At 35.3% G+C, this 16,444-nt stretch overlaps 1 protein-coding gene across 1 annotated transcript in view; it reads right to left on the bottom strand.

Annotated features, from left to right (window-relative positions):
• ESR1 (estrogen receptor 1) overlaps positions 1 to 16,444 on the bottom strand; it is a 401,155-nt gene that overhangs the window by 142,945 nt on the left and 241,766 nt on the right. The window contains exon 4 of the mRNA XM_053709268.1: positions 8,919 to 9,245. Within this exon, the coding sequence (XP_053565243.1) occupies positions 8,919 to 9,245 (327 nt within the window). The remainder of the gene's footprint in view (positions 1 to 8,918; positions 9,246 to 16,444) is intronic.

Below are 16,444 nucleotides of genomic sequence, written 5' to 3'. Positions count from 1 at the left end.
CGAATGGTCTAATGTATTATAAGAATTGTATTTATATACCTCCATAATACAGGAGAGAATTCTAAAGGAAAGTCATGACTCACTACTCATTGGGCATCCAGGTATTTAAAAAACTTTGGATCTTCTTCAATGAGAATATTGGTGGCCCAAAATGAAAGAGACCATACCGTCTTATATAAAATCATGTCCTATATGTACACAAACTAAGCCTGACATTCAAAAGCCTTATAGATTTCTAATACATTTACCAATCCATAATAGACCTTGGGAATCAATAGCAATGGACTTCATTGTAGAATTACCCATATCTTCTAACAGCACTACAATAATGGTTGTAGTAGATCAATTACCAAAAATGGCAGATTTTATACCAACAGAAGCACAAACTGCAGAATTATTCATTCTAAACATAGTACGATTACACGGATTACCAAAATCTATAACAACCGATCGTGGAAGTCAATTTACTTCAAACTTTTGGAAAGAATTATGTAAAAGGTTACAGATTCAACGAAGATTATCAACTGCATACCATCCTCAGTCGAATGGCCAAACGGAAAGAATTAATCAATAGCTCGAACAATAACTAACAAACACACTGTTCATTCCAACAACATCATTGAGCAGAACTAATACCATGTGCGGAATTTGCCTATAACAGTAAAAACTCATCAACAAAATATTCTCCATTTTTCGCTAATTATGGGTACAATCTATCATTTCATCTAGACTCCACGATTCATACCAACTCTCCAATGGTTGAGGATTATATAAATTCAATTTCTCAAACTCTACAGATACTTAAAGGAAACATTCAAGAAGCACAACAAAAACAACAATATTATTATGATTTAGGAAGACGTAGATCACTAGAATATAAAGTAGGTGATAGAGTTTGGCTGTCAACCAGATATTTAAAGTTAAAGACACCTTCTAAGACACTTAATCCTACTTTTGTTGGACCCTATGAAGTAGTCAAGATCATCAATCAAAATGCTATAACCTTGAATCTACCACCAAATATACGAGTCCACCCTACATTTTAACAGCTTTAAGGAATCAAATAAATAATCCAACTACTCCACTTATAATGGATGAACAAGAATATGAAATATCTGACATACTTGATTCCAGAAGATACAGAGGGATGTTACAGTATTTAATCCATTGGAAGGGTTATTCTCATGAAGAGGATTCGTGGGAACCTGCAGATAACTTATCGGCAAATCAATTAGTGTCTCTTTTTCATAGACCGACCGTCCTAAGCCATGAAACCCCTGAGGTGTTTCTTGACAGGGGGATTCTGCCATGTACTGTCTCTTTAAGGATTGGTTGGCTGGTTTAATTCTTTTCCCTTTAAATAATTGGAGGATCCTTCTCACTTTGCTTGGAAATTTGTTCATGCAGGAGCTTATCCCTGAAGCATCAAGTGCCTGTCTCTTCATTTTCAAGCCTTATTGACATCAGCTTTTCTTCTAAAGGAAGTTATTTGGATATTCTACTACTAATTTGTGCACAGACTTTGTGTTCACTGGATGTTATACAACATTATTTCACACTTAAATGAACTGCCTTTTTCATTACTGTTATAAACCATGGAATACTTATTTCATCTAACGTCCACTGATGTATTTGCATTTCTGGCTCAATCGTTCTGGTTATAACCTATATTTTCTTTTGTCAACTAATTAATCTGGCATATGCTAAAACAGAGTGCTAAAAAGATAAGGTCATAAAGGATTAACCTTATTTAATATAGCTTTGTAAATTACCTGCAAAAATAAGATTAACATAACTCAGCAAAGTTATTAGGAATCCTAGTTTTTGTTACATATCTACAAATTATACCTTATTAGTTACTAAGTTACTATTTAAATATTCTTACTGCTCTACATAAAAGATCCTCACAAGGAATCATTACAGTCTGCATTGGCTGTCGTCCCAGAAGGAAGCCTCTTCTAAAGATAATGCACAAGAAAGCCCGCAAACAGTTTGCTGAAGACCAGCAGACTAAGGACATGGATTACTGGAACCATGTCCTGTGGTCCGATGAGACCAAGATAAACGTATTTGGTTCAGATGGTGTCAAGCGTGTGTGGCGGCAACCAGGTGAGGAGTACAAAGACAAGTGTGTTTTGCCTACAGTCAAGCATGGTGGTGGGAGTGTCATGGTCTGGGCCTGCATGAGTGCTGCCGTTTATTGAGGGAACCATGAATGCCAACATGTACTGTGACATACTGAAGCAGAGCATGATCCCCTCCCTTGGGAGACTTGGCCGCACAGCAGTATTCCAACATGATACCGACCCCAAACACACCTCCAAGATGACCACTGCCTTGCTAAAGAAGCTGAGGGTAAAGGTAATGGACTGGCCAAGCATGTCTCCAGACCTAACCCCTATTGAGCATCTGTGGGGCATATTTAAATGGAAGGTGGGGGAGTGCAAGGTCCCTAACATCCACCAGCTCTGTGATATCGTCATGGAGGAGTGAAAGAGGACTCCAGTGGCAACCTGTGAAGCTCTGGTGAACTCCATGCCCAAGAGGGTTAAGGCAGTGCTGGAAAATAATGGTGGCCACACAAAATATTGACACTTTGGGCCCAATTTGGACATTTCCACTTAGGGGTGTACTCACTTTTGTTGCCAACAGTTTACACATTAATGGCTGTGTGTTGAGTTATTTTGAGGGGACAGCAAATTTACACTGTTATACAGGCTGTACACTCACTAATTTACATTGTAGCAAAGTGTCATTTCTTCAGTGTTGTCACATAAAAAGGTATAATAAAATATTTACAAAAATGTGAGGGGTGTACTCACTTTTGTGGGATACTGTATATATATATATATATATATATATATATATATATATATATATATACCTGTATATATAGATAGATAGATAGATAGATAAAACAGTGGCTTGCACTCACAGTTTTTTTCAAAAACGTGTCTTTATTGTAACGTTTCGGGGAGCGTATCCCCTTCCTCAGACAGGTCTTACAATAAAGGCACATTTTTGAAAAGACCAGCAAGTGCAAGCCACTGTTTTATCTATGCTATTTTCCCGCGTGCACCCTGGCAAGCTGTTAATGAAGTGAGCGTGCTCTCCACCTGCTAAATTGAATTATATATATATATACTGTATATAATTTAACATTTTATATTACCATCTCAAATGTCCCTTTAATTACAGCAGCTGTTCAGAGCACCAGTGGGGTTTGTATCATGTCAGCAATTAACAAACGGAGTCATTACCAGATGGTACAAACATCTTAGGCTCTCCGAGCAAGTAATGCTGGTGCATGGTGCACACTTTTGAAACAGCTATAGCTTTTATTAGAAGGATTTTTGCTAATACATTTATATTACAAAAATGCTTCTATTCAAAACTGAAATGCATCCATGTGGATTCCAATTTAGGCTGGAATGTCCCTTTAAAGAGTCCTGCTTGTAAACTATTAATAGAAAGTAAAATTAAACTTTCATGATCCAGATAGAGCAAGCAATTTTAAATTAACTACTGTTAAAAAAAATGTACTTTGTTCTCTTAATATACATTTTTTTTTAAAGCATATGTACATCATCAGCAGCAATATACTACTGGGAGCTAAACAGTGATTGGTGGCTACACACATTTGTCTCTTTTCATTGGCTCACCAGATGTGTTCACTGGCTCCCAGTAGCGCATTACTGTTCTAGAGCTGACTTTATCTATGTGTTTAATCAATTTGTAGGTATTAAATACATAGTTATATACAAGAAATAGTGAAATAATAAAATTTGCTTTCACATTAGATTATTGTCTTTTTAGCACTTGTATCTCCCCTTAGAATAGATACTACAAAATAATCTATATAATCAACAAGCAATTTTTGCAATAATAAAAGTTCACAGCACTAAACATATCTATTGCATGTATTGCTAAGTGCATGATGTATATGATCTATTTACAGTTACATAATGCATATGTATTTTTCTAAGTACTACAAAAGGGAATCAAATCAAAATAACTAGGTGTATATAGTATTTTTATTTTTACACTGATATAAGGTTGTTTATTTTTAAAGTATCAGTAAATCTTGGTGCATTAAGTTTAATATTGTAATTGCTAATATTTTGTAATTTATTCAATAAATTGTTTAAAAATAAAGTTACACATTGCATGGAAGATTTACACTCAATAAAGCACGCTTCCATAGGCTTCAATGGTGGCCTCGTTCTCCTGCCGTCAGACACAGCACGAGAACCTACGCAGCGAAGGGTGTAAGTTGCGCAGTGATGGCAGAAAATTTAAATATATATGTAAATGAATATATACATATATATTTATGAGTTAATATGTGTATATCAGTGTTAATTTTTACTAAAATTCCATTTTAGTTTTAGTCATATTTTAGTAATCTGAATTGTTTTAGTTTTAGTCGACTAAAATCTAAGGGGTTTAGTTAAAGTGTAATGCATTATTTAAGCATTTCTCTATAATATCCAAACTCATTATATACTCCAGGAGTAAACATAACACCTGTTATTAGTTATGATATTAAGGTTTAAACATGCAATACAGACACAGATTTAGCCGTTGTGATATATAACGTCTTTATAAAACTTAGAATGAAATAAAATATTAACTTTAAAATATATATTAAAAAAAACTGTAAACTGTATTGGCTGTAACGCCATTGCACATATTACCCAATATAAAAACTTTAACAGTTCTCTGTTAATTAAAACAAGTATTAAGTAACTCAATACAACAAAAGTTTCTGCAGCTAGCTCAAGCACAGCATAACTTAAACCCATACTTGTGGGTTATTCTTATTTCTATAGGAAGAATCGATTGTTCACAGATTAAAAAAAAAAATTTGGCGACTAAATTAACACTGCTCTAGAACTTCCAAACTCAATATATACTCCTGGAGTAAAGGTTTATTACCCTCTTTTTATTTATGGTATTAAGGTTTGAACATGCAATACAGATTTAACAGTTGTGGTATATAATCTTTATTTATTTTAAAATGAAATCAAACCAAGTTTCGTAAATAAACAAGAAGATAGCCTGTTTTGTTTTGTGTTTGACAAAAGAGCAGTAATTAGAAATGGATGGATTATATAACACCTTGCATAAAGGGTTAATTTTCACAGCAAATTTTAATTTAGTTTTAGTCATAGTCTTTTGACTAAAATGTCATTTTAATTTAGTTTTAGTGATAGTCTTTTGACTAAAATGCCATTTCAGTTTTAGTCGTATTTAATTTATCAGAATTTCTTTAGTTTTATGCATTTTAGTCTAGTTTTAGTCAACGTAAATAACACTGGTGTAAATACATATATATTTACAGGGACCACATACAGGGAGTGCAGAATTATTAGGCAAGTTGTATTTTTGAGGATTAATTTTATTATTGAACAACAACCATGTTCTCAATGAACCCAAAAAACTCATTAATATCAAAGCTGAATATTTTTGGAAGTAGTTTTTAGTTTGTTTTTAGTTTTAGCTATTTTAGGGGGATATCTGTGTGTGCAGGTGACTATTACTGTGCATAATTATTAGGCAACTTAACAAAAAACAAATATATACCCATTTCAATTATTTATTTTTACCAGTGAAACCAATATAACATCTCAACATTCACAAATATACATTTCTGACATTCAAAAACAAAACAAAAACAAATCAGTGACCAATATAGCCACCTTTCTTTGCAAGGACACTCAAAAGCCTGCCATCTATGGATTCTGTCAGTGTTTTGATCTGTTCACCATCAACATTGCGTGCAGCAGCAACCACAGCCTCCCAGACACTGTTCAGAGAGGTGTACTGTTTTCCCTCCTTTTAAATCTCACATTTGATGATGGACCACAGGTTCTCAATGGGGTTCAGATCAGGTGAACAAGGAGGCCATGTCATTAGATTTTGTTCTTTTATACCCTTTCTTGCCAGCCACGCTTTGGAGTACTTGGACGCGTGTGATGGAGCATTGTCCTGCATAAAAATCATGTTTTTCTTGAAGGATGCAGACTTGTTCCTGTACCACTGCTTGAAGAAGGTGTCTTCCAGAAACTGGCAGTAGGACTGGGAGTTGAGCTTGACTCCATCCTCAACCCGAAAAGGCCCCACAAGCTCATCTTTGATGATACCAGCCCAAACCAGTACTCCACCTCCACCTTGCTGGCGTCTGAGTCGGACTGGAGCTCTCTGCCCTTTACCAATCCAGCCACGGGCCCATCCATCTGGCCCATCAAGACTCACTCTCATTTGATCAGTCCATAAAACCTTAGAAAAATCAGTCTTGAGATATTTCTTGGCCCAGTCTTGACGTTTCAGCTTGTGTGTCTTGTTCAGTGGTGGTCGTCTTTCAGCCTTTCTTACCTTGGCCATGTCTCTGAGTATTGCACACCTTGTGCTTTTGGGCACTCCAGTGATGTTGCAGCCCTGAAATATGGCCAAACTGGTGGCAAGTGGCATCTTGGCAGCTGCACGCTTGACTTTTCTCAGTTCATGGGCAGTTATTTTGCTCCTTGGTTTTTCCACACGCTTCTTGCGACCCTGTTGACTATTTTGAATGAAACGCTTGATTGTTCGATGATCACGCTTCAGAAGCTTTGCAATTTTAAGAGTGCTGCATCCCTTGGCAAGATATCTCACTATTTTTTACTTTTCTGAGCCTGTCAAGTCCTTCTTTTGACCCATTTTGCCAGAGGAAAGGAAGTTGCCTAATAATTATGCACACCTGATATAGGTTGTTGATGTCATTAGACTACACCCCTTCTCATTACAGAGATGCACATCACCTAATATGCTTAATTGGTAGTAGGCTTTCGAGCCTATACAGCTTGGAGTAAGACAACATGCATAAAGAGGATGATGTGGTCAAAATACTCATTTGCCTAATAATTCTGCACTCCCTGTAGTTCCCCATTGACCACAATGTAAAGGCACTTTTCAGTGCTGTTTTTTTTCTAACACCTCACACCCGCCAACTTTAACCTGTAAAAACTGAGTTGTTCAGTTGTTTTTTATTTTAAAAGCTACTTTTTTTTTTAATACAAAACAAAAATATAATTTATTTTGGGGCCAATTGGGGAACTTTTGGAAAATTAACCAGAGATCCAATCTCTGGTTAATTTTCAGATTGCTAGGAGCTTGCAGTAGCAATAACCAGCCACTTGTTATGGTTGGTTAATTATTGCTCGCCCATAAACGGGCAAATTTGCCTGTGTACAGACGCGCAATAAATTAGCACTAAATCTAGCCCTTAGTGTTTAATATCCCTTTAAGAAAACTTGGTTAGTTTTAGGCAGCTAGTACTTTAATTACTATAACAAGCAGGAAAAATGTGGAAAAAACAATGCCAATAATTGTTAAATCATAGAATAGGATAGTTATGTTTGCTTGTTGTAAAATAAATATTACTTTATTTCATCACTATACCTCAGCAATTTTTGAATCACAATGTCCCATTGCAAAATACATACTATTGGTCTACGTGGGTAAAAATGATTGCAAAACAAATCAACTCAAATATGATTATTCCAATGCTTTTAGAACTACAATTAAAGTAATTCCTAATGGCAATTTAAAATGGTTGTTGAATTTATTTATTTTTGTGCAAAAGTGGTCAAGTTAAAAAAATCACATTAAAGGGACAGTCTACACCAAAATTGGCATTGTTTAATAAGATAGATAATCCCTTTATTACTCATTCCCCAGTTTTGCATAATTAACACAGTTATATTAATATACTTTTTACCTATATGATTACTTTGTGTCTAAGTCTCTGCAAACTGCCCCTTATCTCAGTGCTTTTGACAGACATGTATTTATCCAATCAGTGCTGACTCCTAAATAACTCCACAGAAGTGAGCACAATGTTTATCTATATGGCACACATGAACTAGCTGTCTAAATGTGAAAAACTGTCAAAATGTACTGATATAAGAGGTAGCTTCAACGATTTAGAAATCAGCATACAAGCCTACCTTAGTTTAGCTTTCACCAAAGAATACCATGAGAACAAATAGAGCCATGTGCAAACTACTGTGCCTACCTCAGTATGCCCTCATGGAAACTCGCCACATTTCAGCAAAATAGAAATAAAATTGAAAGTTAAAAAATGTACCCTCTCTCTGATTCATGGAAGTTTAATTTTCCCTTTAAATTAGAAAAGCATAAAATAAAGATCCCACTAGCACCTTCCGCCCTTAATATGTAGCTTTATAGAATCATTTGCTCCCTCAGATTATAATATCAAGAGCTACTCTTGCCTTCTAAAATAAAATCAGAGTTAATGTTACGCCTCAGGGCAGAACTAATGGCCATACAACTGCATCATTCAGTCACATGATCAATATCTGCAGTTTAAAATTGCCTTTCAATTTTAACAAAACACTACTATATTTAATAAGAAGTCCTCCAATTGACATTGTTTAGTGAATTAAAGGGACATGAAACCCAAAAGTTTTCTTTCATGAGTCAGACAGAACATGTGATTTTAAACAACTTCCCAATTTGCTTTTATTATCTTAATTGTTTCATTCTCTTGGTATCCTTAGTTGAAAAGCATATCTAGGTAGGCTCAGGAGCAGCAATACATTATAATGGGAGCTAGCTGCTGATTTGTGGCTGCACAAAAATGCCATTTTTTTATTGGTTCACCAGATGTCTTCAGATAGTTCCCAGTAGTGCATAGCTGCTCCTTCAAAAAAGAATCCCCAAAAAATGAAGCAAATTGGATAATAAAAAGTAAATTGGAAAGTTTTTTTAAAAATCACATGCTGTATTTGAATCATGAAAAATAAGAAAAGAAATATGTTGGTTTTCATGTCCCACACTGGAGAGATCATGGAAGCCAGAGGGAATTGTTCCTACAGTCATATTGTTGTTTAATAGAATGAAACATATGTTCCTACCTGGCACCCTCTTTGCCCAATTAATCATGTGCACTAGCTCCTTGTCTGCAAGGTTTGTCAGCAGGGTCATCATGGAAGCTTCACTCAGTGGTTTGGTTGAGTCATACTCAGAGTAGACGATGGGCGGCTCTGCCTCCATTAAGGCACTGATCAGCTGTTCAGCGGACAGAGACAATACTGGACTCAGTTTTATACTTTTAACAGTAGGGTTCACCCAGATAGAAGTTGTCCTTATTTCTGATGTATCCACTTCATTCTTTGTCTCTTGTTCCTCTTTTTGCCTTTTATGTTTTATCATACGTCCTCCCCTTCGTTCTTTTCTAATACCTGAAAACCAAAACAGAAATAAAATTAAACTTCCAAGAAAGTCTCATTGCTGAAAAACAACTCTTAAAGGGGCATGAAACACTAAATGTTTTTTTACACGATTCTGATAGAACGTATAATTTTAAACAATTTTCCAATTTACTTATATTAACTATTTTGCTTTGTTCTTTTGATATCCTTTGTTGAAAATCACACATAGGTAGGCTCAGGAGCACCAGCGCACTCTTGGGAGCTAGTTGCTGATTGGTAGCTGTACATATATGACTATTGTTATTGGCTCACCCAATGTGTTCAGCTAGGACCCATTGCTACAAAGAGAATGATGCAAACTAGATAATAGATATAAATTGGAAAGTTGTTTAAAATGGTATGTTCTATCTGAATCGTGAAAGAAAAATGTTGGGTTTCATGTCCCTTTAAAACACACAAATATTAAAGAGAGATTATATCAACATGTTTTAAACTGATAATCATTCCCTAAATGCATCAATCTTTTTCTTGTCACAATTGCATAGGCATATCCCTATACAGCGGCATTGTCCTTATCAGCCAGAAAGGATTACCGCCTAGTACAAAACCAATACTGCAGTATTAGTTTAAATTTATACAGTTTTTACTCACCATTTTGGCTTTTAGGCCTCTCTAGTGAGTGTGTGAATTCTTTTTTTAAACAAAGCAAGAGGTGTTTAATGTCCCTTTGATATATAAATGATCAATCCAGGGTGGGATTTAGAGCCTCGTGACCCCTGTGCTCCCCGCTCTGCCTTCGACCTTAACTAAGTAAATTAACAAATGCATGTGCGGAGGCCATCTTTAAGGCTGCCATAAGCATTACATATGCGCAGGGGAAGCTGAGTGCTGCGCATGCGCCATACTCATGGCTGACTGCTGCACATACGCAGAGCTTTTATTTCACTGCTAGCGGCCTTCTTAGTTGAGGTCACCAGCTGACTGGTATGTAAAAATATGCAGAGAAAGGCGCTTCTCTAAGCATGTAGCCACATGCTTACTCTGCCTTATTATAAATCCGGCCCTGGATCCATCTATAAGTGGTGCTGAGTCAGGAGATTAATTGGATATTTAACTCAAAATTGGAATGCACATGAATGCATTTCAATTTTGAATAGCATTTAGCATAAAACATGTATTTGTGATTGCTTTTACTGTGCACGAAGCATATGCACATATACACAGTGCACGTGAATTCAAACACTGACTTCATCTGCTCACAGATCCAGCAGTGGCATGTATTCATCAGTGGTTATGCAAACTAAATTATTGTCAGACAATATATGCTCTCTGAGTATGTGCAGTGTTTGATTGCAGGGGCATATAGTCATATTGAGTGTTGTGTACAACTCTAGAGGCCATATCTCTAGAAGAATATAAACAAACTGGAATCTGTTCAAAAAAGGGCTACTAAAATGGTACATGGCCTAAAGAATTCAACTTACAAAGAAAGAGTTGATGACCTATTTCCAGTGTGTATAGCTTAAAGGGACAGTCTACTCCAGAATTTGTTTTGTTTAAAAAGATAGATAATCCCTTTATTACCCATTCCCCAGTTTTGCATAACCAGCATTATTATATTAATACACTTTTTTACTTCTGTGATTATCTTGTTTATAAGTCTCTATAGACTGCCCCCTTATCTCAGTTCTTTTGACAGCTTAGCAATCAGTGCTGCCTCTTAAATAACTCAACAGGAGTGAGCACAATGTTATCTATATGATACACATGAACTAAAAGTGTCTTACTGTCAAACACTATCAAAATTCACTGAGATAAGAGGCGATCTTCAACGGCGTAGAAATTAGCATATGAGCCTACCTAGGTTTAGCTTTTAACAAAGAATGCCAAGAGAGCAAAGCAAATTTGATGATACAAGTAATTTGGAAAGTTATTTAAAATTGCATGCTCTAACTGAATCATGAAAATTTAATTTTAATTAGACTCTCCCTTTAAATGAAGGGAGAGAGATGAAATAATAGAAACTTTAAGTACAGTAAAGAAACACAAAACCTATTTTTTTTTCAGATTTCAGATAGAACATACAATTTTAAAGAACTTTCCAGTTTACGGGAAAAAATTGCAGGCACTACTTGAAGCGGTTGCATTTAAAAAAAGCGTTCTTTAATGAAAAAACTAATTAAAAAGCAACAGCATAAATGGCAAGACACAGAGCAAGGGAGTGTAACGGCCTGAAGCGTTTTGCGCCCTCTAGAGGCACTTAATCATAGGCTATTATGCAACGCCGCCCCCTGCCCGCACACAACCAATCACGCGCGCAGGAGCTGTCAATCTCCCCAGTCGGACGAGACCGGGGAGATTTAAATTTTCCACCTAAGAAGTCTGATTGCCGCTGCTTCATAAATACGGACTACAGGTTCTCTTGTGAGAACCTGCAGTCGTAGGGGGGCGAAGGCAGGCGAAGCCTTTGAAAAAATCGACCCCATAGTGTTTGGATACTGGTGTACAGGCCCTGACAGTATATGTATGAATGCCAATTGGAAAACAGTAATTTAAAGGTACATAAAAGTCAAAACCTTTCTTTCATTATTAAAATAGAGCACATATATTTATATATATTTTAAACAATGTTCCAATTTAATTCTATTATCTAATTTGCTTAGCTATCTTAGAATGCTTTGTTGAAAAGCATATCTAGGTAGGCTCAGGAGCTGGAAGCTAGCTGCTGATTAGTGGCTGTAAATATATGCATCTTGTCATTGGTTTACTGATGTGCTCAGCTAGCCCCCGGTATAGCTGCTCCTTTAATAAAGGATACCAAGAAAACAAAGAAAAATTGAAAATATAAGTAAATTGGAAAGTTGTTTAAAATGTATGCTATACTTGAATAATAAAACAATCATTTTATGTTTCATGCTCCCTTTAAAGTTTACTAAAATAATTTCTTGCTAATGGAAGTATATTGCAAAAATCATTCCTTTCAAATTTGACCTTTCTATTCTTTTAAGTTAACACCCAGCGCTACAGAATTTTGCAGTGCTATACAAATACAGGTGGCCCTCGTTTTACAACGGTTACATTTACACCGTTTCAGAATAACAACCTTTTTTTCCAGTCATGTGACTGCTATTGAAAAGCATTGAGAAGCAGTGCATTTATTAAAATAGCCAGTAGGTGGAGCTGTCCGCTTGTGTTGCAGCAAAGCCAAGCAAGCTGAAATTAATCAGTTTAACCAGACCTGAGCTATCGAGCAGATTTCAAAGGAACAAGATCTTCCTGTCTATAAATCAGTCCAGTTTGGAATGCATAGAAAGAACTGTTTGCAGAAAATGCAAGTGAAGTCTGTGTTGTGTGATTATTTTATTAGGTTTATAATGCTGTTTAGCAAATGTTTTTGTTCATTTAACTTAGTTTAATTATATATTCTGTGGTGTGTGATTATTTTATTAGGTTTATAATGCTGTTTAGCATTTAAAGTCTTCATTTCAAAGCTTTAAAAATAATGTATTAGGTGTTACTTATGACAATTTTGAGAGGGGCCTGGAACCTATTTCCCTCACTTCCCATTGACTTACATTATAAACTGGGTTTCAATTTACAATGGTCTCGATTTACAACCATTCCTTCTGGAACCTAACCCCGGCGTAAACTGAGGGCTACCTGTATATTATATTAATAATAATACTTTATGGGAAACATGGGCAGACTTGGGCCTATAGTTCTTATCTGCTGTCAAAACCAGTGTTTCTATGTTTCTATATTCACCAGGCACAGGAGAAGCTATTTACAAAATTTGGAATAACTTTTTTAAAGCGTATTTTGTAATACAGGTTTTTTTTTTTTTTTATTGTTTCTATTCAAAGTTGCTATGCATTTGTATGCACTTTATTTGTATGTCTCTTTAAATAAGATATCCATTCATTTTGATTTGTAGAAACATTTTTATGTCTCTCATCTTCCCATAAATTCATAAATGTGTTTTAAACCCATATATTTTTCTTACAAGAATCATTATGATAATCAAGCATTAAAACATGAAAGAAATGAAGTATTACAATTTTTGAGTTCAATTAACAGCCACAATTCATTGTAACATTGCTCTCCTGTTTCCGATTTTTTCTGCTACAGAAACAAAATGAATACAGACAGTTTAAATGAACCACTGTCTAATGACCTACTGCAAAAAAATATAATACAAAATAATACCTAGATATCACAAGTGCTCATCACCCAATAGAAAGACTAAGACAAATTTAACTACAGAAATGGCTTCATTATTGATATAGCTGATCAAAAATGGAGATCTTGAAGGGTCATGAACGTTCCTTTCATGATTTAGATAGAGCAAGTCATCATTAGGTTACCTAATTAAGTCCCACGGTTTCCAATATCATTTGTATGCTGACGACACCCAAATCTATCACCCAAATTTATAATTAATAAAGTGACTTGAGACACTATAATACTGTAATATAAAATAACATGTACTGAAACAATTTGCAATATACTTTCACTATTTATTTTGACCCCTTTTCCTGTAATATTTAACTGTGGCGAATTGTGGGTTTAACATTTCTGAGAATTTGAAGTGCAGAATGCAGATTTCACAAGCCAAGCCCTGCCAAGTATCCGTCCTTAACTGTCCTCAGCAGAGGTGGTAACAATTCTGCAAAACAAAGTTTGTTTTCTTTACAAAATGGCTGTGACAAACTGTCTTCACCAGTAACTTGTCCAGAGTGACTCCTAATTCCAATGGGTTTAGCCAATGAAAAATAAACAAGGTGTTAATCTATTTCTCACTATTCACACTCTCTCTGTATGTTAATTTACTGCAAGACTCAAGAATAATTGTATAATTACAAGGTGTTTTATGTCCCTTTAACTACTGTTGAAACATTATTATTTTATGTTGTGCAATGCATCATTTAAAGAACCGGTAAACACAGTAGATTTGCATAATCAACAAATGCATGATAAAAAGACAATGCAATAGCATTTAGTCTGAACTTCACATAAGTTGTCTATTTCCACTCCCCCTGTATCATGTGACAGCCATCAGCCAATCACAAATACATATACATACCATGTGACAGCCATCAGCCAATCACAAATACATATACATACCATGTGACAGCCATCAGCCAATCACAAATGCATATCCGTTTATTCTGTAAATTCTTGCACATACTCAGTAGGAGCTGGTGACTCAAAAAGTTTAAATATAAAAAGACTATGCACATTTTGTTAATGGAAGTAAATTAGAAAGTTGTTTAAAATTGCATGCTCTATCTGAATAATGAAAGTTTAATTTTGACTTGAGTGTCCCTTTAATCACTGGTATTTACTAGGGATATATAAAATGACTTTAAAATGGACAGTAAAGTGAAAATTAAACTTTCATAGAACATATTTTAAATAACTTTAAAATGTACTTCTATTATCAAATTTACTTTGTTTCTTTGGTATAATTTTTTAAAGGGATATTAAAAATTCAAGATATTTATATAAAATGTTTAATTTTATGCAGTAAAACAACTGCAATATATTTTTATTATTTATTTTGTTCCCTTTTTCTTTAGTTTAATTCTGAATATTGTGGGCTTCCCTAATTTCTGTTAAGAGTGAAAATTCAGACACAGCTGTAATCCTCAGTCATTGGTTGCCCACTCTAGTAATCCATTTATAACTGTCCCTAATTGGCCATAGCAGAAAAAGAAACCTAAGTTACAATATAGCAGCGCCCACAGCTTTATTAACATTAGAATGTTACCCTTATTGTTTCAATATTTAAAAAAATATCATTTAAAAAAATTAAAAAGAGAAGCATATAATATTCGCATTTGCTCTGAATACATAATTCTAGCAATTATTTATTTTGTATTAAATATCCCTTTAATGAGTATCTTTAGCACTCTATGGCAGCAACATTGTATGTAGCAGTGTTATAAATTGTTGCAATCACAGCTGCTTTAGAGTATTAAAGACACATTCATGTTCCTGAGCCTATTTAGACTTGCTTTTCAACAAAGGATACCCAAAGAATAAAGGAAATTTAACAATGAATATAAATTGGAAAGTTGTTTAAAACTGTATATTCTATCTAAACCATGAAAGTTTAATTTCGACTTTACTATTCATTTAATGCCAGAACATTAGCACTGAATTGACAAACTTGAATGAAGCAGAATAGAAAAAAAGGAAAAAAAAAAAACACTTGAAAAGAAGGTATTAGGCTCACCACACTACATATAATTGTGCTGCTACAAAGACTGAAAAGGAGATTACATTTTTTTGTCCATCCTAGCAGGATAACCTTTGCTTAAGGGTTTTAATATAGAACATCCAAAAATAACCAGAAAAAATACAAATGTGAAAAACCTTTTAGTCATCAGCAGCAAGATACAAATAAAGGCCTCTGAACAAGACAATTAAAGTAAACAAACAAGGGCAGACAGTTTACCCTAAAGAAGGGTCAAACTCTATTGGATTAGCTTGTTAAGTATCTCTGAACAATGAACACTTAAAGGGATATGAAACACAATTTTTTTTCTTTCTTTCATGATTCAGATAGAAAATACAATTTTAAACAACTTTCCAATTAACTTCTATTATCTAATTTGCTTCATTCTTTAGATATCCTTTGTTGAAGAAATAGCAATGCACATGGGTGAGCCAATCACACGAGGCATCTATGTGTAGTCATCAATCAGCAGCTACTAAGCCTATCTAGATATGCTATTCCGCAAAGGGTATCAAGAGAATGAAGCAAAATAGATAATAGAAGCAAATTAGAAAGTTGTTTAAAATTGTGCTTTCTAAATCATAAAAGAAAAATGTGGGTTTTATGTCCTTTAACCCCTTAACGACCAAGGACGTACGCCACACGTCCTCAAAAAAAATACACTTAATGACCGAGGACGTGTGGCGTACGTCCTTGGTCTGGAAAGCAGCTGGAAGCGATCCTGATCGCTTCCAGTTGCTTTCCGGTTATTGCAGTGATGCCTCGATATTGAGGCATCCTGCAATAACCTTTTTTAGCAATCCGGTGCAGAGAGAGCCACTCTGTGGCCCTCTCTGCACCGGACATCACCGGCTAAATTCGTTGGTGGGTGGGAGCCGGTTCGGGAGGCGGGTGGCGGCCATCGATGGCCTTGATGATGTGTAGGGGGGCGGGTTCGTGGGCGGGGGTAATCGGAGGCGCGCACGGGCGCGCGCGTGTGCACGGGAGG

Source organism: Bombina bombina, chromosome 4 (assembly GCF_027579735.1).
Source record: "Bombina bombina isolate aBomBom1 chromosome 4, aBomBom1.pri, whole genome shotgun sequence".
Lineage (NCBI taxonomy): Eukaryota > Metazoa > Chordata > Amphibia > Anura > Bombinatoridae > Bombina > Bombina bombina.
The sequence above is the reverse complement of the archived record's forward strand: the minus strand, read 5'-3'. Positions and strand labels throughout refer to the sequence as shown.